This window comes from Malania oleifera, chromosome 10, assembly GCF_029873635.1.
Source record: "Malania oleifera isolate guangnan ecotype guangnan chromosome 10, ASM2987363v1, whole genome shotgun sequence".
Lineage (NCBI taxonomy): Eukaryota > Viridiplantae > Streptophyta > Magnoliopsida > Santalales > Ximeniaceae > Malania > Malania oleifera.
The window spans coordinates 30,878,511-30,890,803 of record NC_080426.1 but is presented as its reverse complement, the minus strand read 5'-3'; the positions used below and the strand labels follow the sequence as shown (position 1 = coordinate 30,890,803).

Below are 12,293 nucleotides of genomic sequence, written 5' to 3'. Positions count from 1 at the left end.
TTGTGAACTGAAGTGTTGGAAGGAAGAGTAGCAAATTTTCTTTTAGCTACTACTGGCATTGTCAAGTTACGTTATTCGATCATGAAAGAGAAGATGTTATTAGAAGTATGTAATTACCTTAAAGTTATAATTTTCAAATTTTAGTAATCTTCAATTGTACAAATAATTCCTTTTAATGCATACTCTTTTACTTATTAAGAAAAAAAAAAGTACAAATACAGTTGTTAAGCTGAAAAATCACTCAAGATTGTTTTTTTTGGAGCTAATTTTTTTGGGCTCATTTATCTGCAGGCAGTTCTCTTCCTTCTTTTGGTCACAGTTTGCAGATTTATGATTGATGTTGGGCTGTCAAAGCAGGGCGCCACGTCTGTCTTCTTGAAGGTACAACCTTCATGGATGCTTAAGCTTACCTCGGGCTTTCCTCTTTGGATATATATAGATGAAGTTGTACCGCTGCTGATGCTGGTTTTATTGGTGTACTTGCTGTCAAAAGCTATTTCTTGCAAATCTTGTGAAGGGGTTTCGAAGCGTGTTATCATGGGAACCATTATAAATTATATGCTCATAGCAGTGCAGTGGGCCTCAGAAAGCAGAATATGGAGACTGGATCTGGTGTTTGATGCCTTTGGAAGAAACCTCATTCCTCAAATAATTTATGCTATAGTAGTAGTAGAATTATCATTTCTGGTGTTTGGTCAGCTGTTGAACAAAGATAGTGATCTAGATTGCAAGAAAAGCCTTGTGAATAAAACAGTGGCAATGTTATCTGCATGGAGTTCAGTAGTCATTCTTTTATCTGGGAAACAAGGTCCCTTGATTGCCTTAGCATCCATAATTGGAGGTGCGTGTGTTATTCTAAATCTGCATTCTCTATGGCTCTTGCATTTATTTGAGCAAAGAATTTGTATGCCATTGGTTTTGAAATTTTCTTTCAGAGGGTGATACTTCTCTGATTATTGCACATAATGGCTCTGCCAGTGTAGGATGCTTTCTCAAAATATAATTTTTTTATTAAATAAATTTTTTATATACGAGGTTCTCTTTCTCAGGTTATTGCATAATGAGGTTGGACAATATAGAACAGGACATTAAAGATGGTATTGGTCCTCTTCCTGTAACACAATGGAACCTTTTGGCTGTGTGTCTGTTTTTCTGCTCTGGTCACTGGTATATTGCTTCTTCTGTAGTGGTGTCTGATTTTCATATTTGATTGTTTAACTTCATCTACATGCATGCTTTGTCCTGAATCTCTTTTGGTGATACACCGATATCTAGTTTTATTTTGGTGGTGCATGTGTATTCTTTTATGCACTAACGTTTTTTCAACTGTGCAATGAAATTTCCTCAGGTGTGCTTTTGATGGCCTCCGATATGGTGCTGCATTTATTGGGTGAGTTATGGGCTTTTGGAGGGACACATCCATAATCAAAATATTTTATCATTCCCTGGGGGAGTTGGTTAGCCTAACCCGTAGGACATGTGGCTGCAGACAACTTAGCATCACTTGGACTATTGTCTTTCTTTCTTTCTTTATCTTTTTTAAATTGTAGGTAAATAGCACACCTCCTAACAGCCCCACATACATACAGAAGATCTCCCTAGGGTAACTGAACCTTTGCCTGCTCTGTGGAGGCTGGGAGATGAGTGACTTTGGTCACAAGCTCATGCACGTAGCTCTTCTTGTTGAGTCCTCCATGCTGATGCCTGTCATTTTTCATTGATGTTAATGTTCATGTGGTGAATGTTGTTTCTATGCTTACGTGGTGAATGATTTGCCCGTCTTCACTTTCAGGTTTGATGAGTTCATCCTTGTTCGCCAAGGAGTCCTCCTTGCAATAGACACTTTTGGTTTCTCTCACATACTTCCAATATTTGGACTTCCACTTCTTGCTGTTTGGCGATATATTTGGAGTGATACTGCCCGCAGAAAGCAATTTATTTTAATACAGTTAACTCAAGTAAGTTTATTGCCTAGATTTGTTTGTCCCTTTACATGCTGTTTTTCACTATTTTTACTTTTATTCACTGTTGATTCATTTTAATTGTGAAATGCCGAGGCTGATTTGCCTAGCTGATGGTAAAGGGTGATCCCTCTCTCTCTCTCTCTCTCTCTCTCTCTCTCTCTCTATAAATATATATTATTTATTGAGTCTTTGTGTTTTAGGTGTATATGATGTATGGGCTGATTATGGCCACTGCAGTTGCAGTCATGATGCTATGCGTCACAATTCACAGGCGCCATTTGATGGTAAAGCTCTTCAGATGTTTTAATTATATTCCAATATTGCATATCTGATGAGCGATGCCACAATGATATGTTTACTGCTCAATATCCTTTGCAGGTATGGGGATTATTTACTCCCAAGTTCGTTTTCGATGTAGTAGGTCTTTTACTTGCAGATGTGTTGATTTGTTTGGCCTCACTTTTCTGCTTTCGTCAAGTGGAAGATGATGATGAGCCACATCATAACGTCACTGAAAACTGAAGAGGTCATATTGCAATTGAGTGAGAAATTTTTTGCCAGATAGATTTTAGTGGTGTAATAATTCATTTGTTCAAAATGGAAAATACTGTAGATCTATAATCTCTTGCTAAAACAATGCTGGGCTCAATTTTTTTTATAGGAATACAGTGAAAGAAAGAGACTCAGATTGGACATTCGTTTGATACTCTCACTATGCTTTGAGCCCTTCTTCCTTTCCCCAATTGATTTGATTGTGGGCACATGACAAATCTATGCATGAAATATGCAAAAAGTCACCCATATTAACATGACTGTGGTAGGCTCACTTGCATGTGCCTGAATATATGTGTTCTACTTTTAAAAAAAGTGAAAGTCATCTCATCTCTCTCTCTCTCTCTCTCTCTCCCTCTCTCTCCTCTCTCTCTCTCATTTGGTTTTAAGTGGAGCAAAACGTGTAAGAGTGAGCTCTACATTATCTATTTTCAAATTATTCATCTTCCATGATGGCGAGGTAGCCCACCACTTGGCAATGGGTGTTTCATTCTAGTGGTTTATGTTAATGGTCCTTCCATTGTGGAGCATCATTTAGTGGCTTCCAATGGCGCTATGTTGGAGGACCATAGAACCATCCATCGCCCACGGCTAGCTGCTTTTTATGATCTCATGCCTTCAAGTGTATGCTTGGGATAATTTTGGCCTTGCAAGGACAAATTAGTTTTAAATCTTTTGAGAAACTTTTTATGAGGTGAAATTGTGAGATCGAGTAGGTCATATAGCGGACAATGCTTTTGAAAGCTAGACTGAAAATTGAAACATTTGCATCATGTTTGGTTTGCAAAATAGAATAGGGTATGTAAAGAATGGAATGAAATTTTGAATGTGAGCATTATAGAATTAAGTAATAAATTTAGTTGTAGTTTTTTTCTATTGCATTTCATTTTTGCCTACCAAATATGTAACTAGTACTCTAATTGCATGTTTGGTCCGCATAATGAAAATGGATAGGAAAGGAGTAGAATGGAATGAGAATTTTTAAGTGGGGCTATGTGCTATAACCACATGTTTGATTTGTAGAAATAAAATGAAATCAGAGGATAACGGAATCGAATTTATTACATCATTTTATAACATTTTACATTAAAACTTTTCGTTTCTTTTTTTTTTTTCTTGTTCCAATTGAATTTGCAAACTAAAACTAAGTAATGCTGTGTTTGCGAGGATGAATTTTGGACCTTAGAATTGGATTTGAATAAATTTTAATACAATTTTATATTATATGTTATTGAAATTCAATAAAAATTCAAATTCAAACTTTCTCTCAACATGAATTAAAAGTAATATCATATAGATGAATCCTTCAGAGGTATGGACCATTTTGATGAGGACATCAAAGATGAGACCGGAGAACTTACGGCGATTTCCCATCCAGTAGTTGTATAAAGTTTAATTATATTTGAATCTTATAAGATGCTTTCATGGACAAAATTAATGATGCCTAATAAGATGAAACCCGTACCAACAAGCCAAGAAAAATCAAACTAACCTTTTTGTATTTCCCATTTGATGGTCCAAACAAACAGTGTCAACTTCTCACGTAATGCATGATTACCTACCTTTTACGTTACATTCCAGGAACTGGGGCAAAGAGGGAATGGCCTAGCTAGTCAAATTTATGTGTCACATCTACTCCTTTATATATATATATATATATATATATATATATATATATAGTAATTTACACAGGCCATCTATGTTCTCTCCCCTTCCTTGATAAACAATTTTTTTTCTAATAGTATTAATTCTAGTATAATTTTATAAAAAATCTTTCTTGAAACTTTAGGGAGGGTTTTTAAATTTTTTGAAAGTTTAGAGAAAATCAGTGTCTTTTGTCCTAAAATATATGATTAATAAATAATTTTTAAAAACATAATCAGTAAAGTCTTATAATACACAATTAAACTATAATAGAGATTAAATTTTTTTCATTATAAACAGTTTTATTTCACTCTAATATTTTTATGTTTTTAGACTTTTATACTAAAATAATATTATTTTTGGTATTATTTCCGTGCGTTTATATATTTATATACATATATATATATATATATATATATATATATATACATGGGTGTGTGTGTGTGTGTGTGTGGGGCTCAATTAGGGAAAAGTAAGCCTTTCAACTCCTCAATTAATATCAATGAGCAAAAAAATTGGTCCATGGACCGTTGCGGTTAGACTTCTTCTTCGTCTTCCTCTCGGAAAGCGACGCCGCAATTACTCCGAAGATCATTGTGAGATATTTTTCTTCGTCTTCCTTTGCAGATGGAGTTTTCAGCTTCTTTGATGAGAAAACAAAGAAAAATCTTCATTGCATACCTTCATTAATGGCGCTTCCGGAAGACTCTGACAAAAATGTTTAGCCTTTCAGATTTGATATCTGATATTTGATTAATTGATTTGCGCACAACCAAATTTGCTAATCCATCCAGGAGGAAAAATCTAACAGAAGAGGTGGGGAAAAAAAAAATGAAAACGAAAGATTCACGCATCACCCAAATCATTCTTGCTTATGAGATGCGCTTTCGGCGCAGAGAGATTATTTAGGGTTCATATGGTCTAAAACCATGCCCTGTGCTAACCACGTGGCATTAGAGTGACAACCGTGTTATATAATATTAGTCCATTGCGACACGAAATTACTGACAATTAAAAAATAATATGAGATTATTATTTTTAATTAATAATATTTTATATTTATTACATATTACTATCATATGAAATTATGATAAAAATAATATTATTAATTAAAATTAAAATATTAATTTAAATTAATAAGTAGTTCTCATTCAAATAAAATATTTATATTTATATAATTGAAATTTTAAATTGCAATTACATGAATTTTATAATTAAAATTTAAATACTTCTATTAACTAAAATAATGTATTTATTTTTATTAACTTGAATTTTATTATATTTTATTAATAATTAATAAGTTATAATGCATAGTAAAATAATATATTATTAATTTTTAATTAATAATTGTGTTAGCTTGTTTTTTTTAATAAAAATTCAAATATTTTTATCAAGTAAAATAACATAATATTATTTTTTGATTAACAATAATCTTGCTTTAATTTATATTTATAACATTCTCATATTAATTTATGTTAAAATAATATTATTAATTAAGTTAGAATTTTTAATTTTTATATTAGTTTAAATTAATAGATGGTTTTTATTCTTCATTTTAGAATTGAATTATGTTTCATTAATAATTAATATATATTATAATACATAATAAAATAATATATGATTATCTTTTAATATATTTTTAAAATTATAAAATAACCAATGTATTTCTTATATTCACAAAATGGACCCTGCCTATGATCAACAGTGTCACTCATAAGTCACAAAAAAGTTATCCTAGATTGGTTATCAAAATTCACTTAAATTAGTTTTTTACAAAAGTGGTTTTTTGATTGAACATATTAAAATAAATAATATGTGTTTGATACCAAATACATGTACAAGTAGGTAGGGATGTGCAAACGATTGGTTCAGCCAAATTTGGTTAATAACCGAATTGACCGAATTTTTCGATAAACATTAATCCCCAACCAAACCTACCGAATTAGTTGTTGTAATCGAACCGTACCCGATCGAACCAACTTTTAGGGTAATTCGATTATGACCGAATAAATTTAAAGTTGATTATAAAAACAAAATATGTTTGCAAATTTTGTTTCTAATTTATCAATTCCAACTTAATTAATAAAAGGGTTTATTGATAAAAGGGATATTTTGAGATTAAACATTTAAGATTTAGTATATATCAAATATTAATATTACTAATTTATATTTAATTATTAATTAATTAGTAATTCGGATCCAAAATTATCCAAATTTGAAGCTAAACCGACCAAGCTCGATCGATTAATTCAGTTAAACCAGAATCATGCTCACCCCTACAAGCAGATATGCGTTATGCTTGGATGGTTGAACATGAAATAATTTTTTATTTATTTATCTGCCTTTTTTCTTAATCAACCAACTAAATTGTTTCCTCGTATTAACCGAAAAGATCTTAATCTGTCAATGAACTTATGTTGTTGACTTATTTAATTAAAAAATTTATAAAATAAAAAATTGAAAAAAAAAAAAAAACTGTGATAATGATTGAGATTAACATAAAAGTTGACCTACCTAGAGAGTGACTTTCTTTTTCCTTTATATAATACTTTAGTGTTGTTGTTTTCTTGGCCCAACTTCAATTCATTTGTGTAATATATATAATACTTTGGGTCATCGTAGTAGGTAGGACTAAGACTGCAAGAAATAGTGCCGACACAAGTTAACTACTTAAACGAAACTTGAAAAAATCAATGTTGTTTCTATCTTTGTTGACATTATTTTTTTCCTTCAAGTTTTTTAAGATTAGGAGTATAAATTTTAAATTTATATAAATTTGAAGAAAATATGATACAAATTTATATCACTTTATAATAAATTTTTTAAAAAAATTTAAGGGTCCATTCAGTGGAATAAATATTTTTTATTTTTTAGTTTCATAAGAAGTTATAAAACTTTTAACTTATTTTAAATTTTTTTAAGATTCGTATTAAAAAAGATAGAAAATAAAGGATTTTTTTTTAATGTGTGAAATAATTTTTAGTTTTAGATTTCAAAATAATCATAAAAAAGACAACTTATTTTATATTTTTTAAACATGTGTAAGATAATATTTAGAATTATGCAGGATTCTAGGGTTTGAATTTGAATTTATATAGAATTTGAAGGAGCTCTATATATAATTCACACAGATTAAAGTCTAATATCTGAATTTCGTATGTATGTGCATATACAAAGTAAGAGTGAGAACTATAGAAAAATAATTAAAAAATATTTTTCAACTTTTCTACATAAACTTAAAAAACTAAAAATAAGGTGACATTTCCTGCAAATTATTTAAAAATTTAAAAAATAAAAATAAATTTACTTTCACAAGCAAATAATGACAAAGCTATTTATTATTGTGTTAATAATAAATTAAATAACTTTTTTTTTTTGTAATCTCTTGAGAAATTAAAATAAAAAATAAAAAATATTTTTCACAAGACCTAAATAGTTGTAAACCTTCCAAAAGTTGCTTACCCTAAACATTGTTGCTTCTCTAAAGCTCAGTTGGAGCCAACCTGTAAAGCAATTAGGGCTTGTGTTGCTAGTTGAACTAATAGAAGACTTTATGGTAGGGATCATGATTTGGCTTGAAATTTTTGGAACTCTATTGTTGTGCCTTGTTATTAACCCTAAAGTTATTTAGGTTTTGGACGACCAAGCTTCTTGCCAGCATTTGTTTTCCTTTTGCTTCACTTATTACTAACTCTTCAGGCTCAGCCAGCCATGTCTGAAACCTCAAGAAAAAGTTTGTGGTCGCTTTCAATGGTGCGCAGATGCTTGGGAGTGTGAGTGCAATGTAGGCCTCAAATATAAAATAGTGCATTTGTTTTGTAGGCTAAACATGATAGACTTAGATTAAACTTGTATAGTTCATATTGGATACTTTTAAAGTGAGGGATAGGATTGGTAAGTGCGGCACCAAACTCGGGGAGAGTGAAAAGTCGTCTGCCCATTGACGCATCCCTGGTAATTCACCAGCGTAATGTCTCAAGGGGGAATCGAACCTGTGACCTTGGGTTACTAAAGTCACAAGTCGCTTTTACCACTTGAGTTAGCCCGGTTGGGCGATAAAGGAGAGATTCATATTTCATGCACATCAGTTTGAGAGGCGTAGTTAATACTCGTGTCATGTTTGGTTTGTAAAATGAAATGGGTTAGAAAAGAAATAAAATTATAATTTAGATAAAAAGTCTGATAAAATCAAGTGATAAATTTGATTCTGTGTTTTTCATTTCATTTCTATGTACCAAACATGCAGTTAGTAATATTATTTGTGGAATGTAAGACACCGACCTTGATTTTTTAGATTAGAATAATAAATTTAGGTTTGATGAATAGCATTTATTAACTAATGCATAAACTAGGTAACCTAATTTATGCATAAAAGGTAAAAGATTAGTGATAACTTTGATCGTTAATTTGACAAACTAGAAAAATATTTATCTCACTTGGCCATTAAATCTCTAGATTTACACGTCAGAACTAGTTTTTTCTTCTTTTCATTTCTCTCTTCTATTTCCTCTTTTCATACACTACAATTTATCTTCTTTCCATTTCTTTTAAATAAAAATATATATATGAAGAACGTGTATTGCGCGTGAGAGGTTTGAATCCCATTCCATTGTCAAATAGAGGTAGAAATTAAAGAGAAATTATACAAGAGACTTGTCCCTCCACATATCCATGTGCCTACTTTTTCAGTTGTGAAATATGTCACGGCGATTTTTTACATTTATTAACATTGGATTATACATAATTTTTATCTTTTGATGTGGCATTCTATCATGAGTTATTAATTTTTTAAAATTACTTTTTTAAATAGATTAGCACTTGAAAGTATAATTTTGAAGACAAATTTTAGAATCTGGATTGGCTTTGTGTGGGCACATATGTATTTTTAACCCAACTCTCATAGGATTTAGAAATTTCTCTTACTCGAGAATTTATGCCGTGGCACCAAAATTCTTTCTGCTTTACGTTTATAACTACAAGTTAACTCTTGAATGTGGATAGGAGATATGAGATGGAGAGGCGATTGTCAAGAGAGGAGAATTGGGTAATCCTTAGTAGCTAAAGAGTTAAAGAGAGAGAGAGAGTATTTTATTAGAAATGAGAGCCTAAAAAATCCCTTAATAAGTAAGGTAATATTTATGAAAATTATTAGGGGTGAGACTATTATATTCAATAAGAGGAGAATCATGATTGTACATACGATTTTGGCTAACGGGAAAAATGTAACTTGAGTTAATCAATGATGTAATAATACATGACAAAAAGCATATTATATTATATGTTGTAGATAACACTTTTTTTTTTTTTTAACTGAAGGAGGGCGGCACCTCCAATTATTTATTGATATACCCTCACTTTTGGCAGAGGAATACCGTGGTTGCATGACAAAAATTGGGAGAAAACAAATAAAAAAAGACATTAAAGGCCTCCCAAAAACAGCACCAACAAACAACCAGAATAGGATTACAAATCCAAACAAAACTAAATAAGAAAAAAAAACTAAACAGGCCTAACAAAAACAAAAATAATAAACTAAACTAAAATCAGAAAATCTAAACCAACCAAACAAAAATCTAGAGGATGAACTACTGACGAAGGGAAGTAAGAGCCAACCTATCCATCCAAAGGATACCTTTCAGAGAATGTGATAAAAGATGTTCTTCTTCATAGATGAGATTGTTTCTCATTTCTCTTTCTCTAGCGAGAAAATCAGCTGCACTATTGTCTTCCCTATATTGATGGATCACCGTGAGTAACACTTGAGCTAGCTAAAGAATGATTAAGGAAAGTGGGTCATCCTTCACGAATTTCTCGGTTCAAGCCCATCAATCAAATTCTCTCAACATCATCCCAATATTCAGGATCAGTATAGGGTCTGCCACATGTCTCACAATCAATCTTGTTAATACCAGAGGAATCCATAGGTTAGCTTGATACACATGGGTGAGCACCAACCTGACCCAAAAGTTTAAGCCTATTAGGTCTTAACCTCAACCATGTATATAAGCATCCATCATCCACTCAATTTTCCTAATGTGGGACAAACTCATAAGTGGAATTCTCAACAACTTCTCCCTCACATGTGAGTTCCAACTACTCCCCTCAAACGGAATGCGACGACCTGATTTTTTTGCTTTTTTTTTTAAACAAATATATATTAATCAACAATGATCAATCATCTGTCAAATATCTGTCAAGTAACTTTGATACCATATATCAACATGACCTGACTCGAAGTGGGGTACCAGATAATCAGTCAATCCAAACATACTAACCATGCAATGGAACAAATATGTATACCATCCCCAACTACAATACCTAAGTGCTATAACCTCCATAAATACACATATACATCCCCAAAAATCCTCAAAATACTCTCCACCACTTACCTTGAATACTAGGGTACCACGAAATCCTCTACCTCGAAGTTCGCTCCACTCGTCTGTCTTGATTTCTTGAAATGTTTAAATTCTAGGTGAGACACCTCTCAGTAAGACTAAATAAATTATTGACAGTATGTGATAACATGAGTTTTAATATTTCATAACACATTCATTTAAATGAATATATCAACTGGGAAAAATGTACAGATGTACTCATAATCATACATATATATAACATAGTTTCATAAGCTTTCATATCATTTCTCATAATCATATATCATATGCTTTCATAAACTTTCGTTTCTCATAATCATATACTAGCTCATATTCTCATAGGTTTTCATATCATTTCTCATGTTCATATTCTAGCTCGTGAGTATCCTCCAGTATATAGCATAACACGTCTGTAACTCATGGCAGTTCATTCCTCATTTCATTCCCCATATTCATATTCTAGCTCATGAGTATCTACCAGCATATAACATTACGAGTCTGTAACTCATGGATGTTCATCATATTTAAGATATACAATTATCTTTCATTTTCACATTTCATAAATAGGTTTTAGCTCATGAGCATCCACCAATGTATAACACAACGCGCTTGTAGCTTATGGTTGTTTATTATATCTATCATATAATTATCACGTCTATAATGAGTAACCATCCTGCTTGATATTCACATCACATCGTTATGTATTTACCTCATATGACTGGGTTGTGCAGCCCGAAAGCGAGACCTAACCATGGTTGGCTTACCAGGTTAGATCAAAACGATGTTCGCATCTATAGTACGATTGGCCTACCCAATCCTAGTTTGACCCCTATGGGGTAACTCTACTCTACACAGGCCCAATCGATCGTCTCACCACACTCTATTCAAGACATGTGGTTGCACTAACACAATATCTAACAATGGTATCGTGCTCTCTGTATATCTACGGTCCATCAAGGTTCTCCTTTCCATATTTTTGCATTCATATTTCGTCATGTTTATACATCTCATTATATCTGTATGATTCTCATCATTTTGGTATAATTCTCATTTCATCATATTTGCATAACACATATCTGTGTATATATCTCATCTCAAATCTGTATATATGTCAATTCAACATTTCTGTATAAAACATCTTTGTGTATATCACATATCATTATTTTAGTATAAAACATATATGTATTTCTCATATCACCGTTTCAGTATTAAACATATATGTATTTCTCATTTCATTATTTCTGCAAAACGTTTCTGTATATTACATATTTCATCATTTCTTAGTAAAACATATCTCTATATCACATTTCATCATTTCTCAATAAAAACATATCTACATCATAATCTCATATCGCCATATCTATACAAAAAAATATTGGGTTTCTCATATCTTCATATCTAAATAAAACATTTCAATATATATCATAATATCATTTTCCAGTGCAAATCACATATTTTAGTTTCAATCACATTCCCAGTATAAATCTATTATTTCATATTCCTCATGCCACACAGTTTTGTCTGATAATCATAATATAATAATCACAGGAAAAATATTCATATTCTCACTTTCACATACTTTAATCAACCAGTTAATTTCCAAAAAATATATGTTATAATTTATTCCCCTTACCTTTTTATTGAGAGGATTCCTACAAAGATCCTAAACCCACGCTCACAGCGTTTCGGATCTCAAAACCCTGAAATCATATTTCCCTAGTTCCATCAACTCAACTCCAGAATTATAATCATATTT

General features: G+C 31.5%; 1 protein-coding gene across 2 annotated transcripts in view; it reads left to right on the top strand.

Annotated features, from left to right (window-relative positions):
* The window catches only part of LOC131165370 (GPI ethanolamine phosphate transferase 3), a 37,210-nt gene extending 34,549 nt beyond the window's left edge, over positions 1 to 2,661 (top strand). For both annotated transcript variants that reach the window (XM_058123097.1, XM_058123098.1), the window contains 7 exons: positions 14 to 105; positions 292 to 841; positions 1,050 to 1,167; positions 1,349 to 1,390; positions 1,793 to 1,958; positions 2,165 to 2,248; positions 2,343 to 2,661. In XM_058123097.1, coding sequence (XP_057979080.1) covers positions 14 to 105; positions 292 to 841; positions 1,050 to 1,167; positions 1,349 to 1,390; positions 1,793 to 1,958; positions 2,165 to 2,248; positions 2,343 to 2,486 — 1,196 coding nt within the window. In that variant the 3' untranslated portion in view covers positions 2,487 to 2,661. The remainder of the gene's footprint in view (positions 1 to 13; positions 106 to 291; positions 842 to 1,049; positions 1,168 to 1,348; positions 1,391 to 1,792; positions 1,959 to 2,164; positions 2,249 to 2,342) is intronic.
* Positions 2,662 to 12,293: the final 9,632 nt, after the last annotated feature.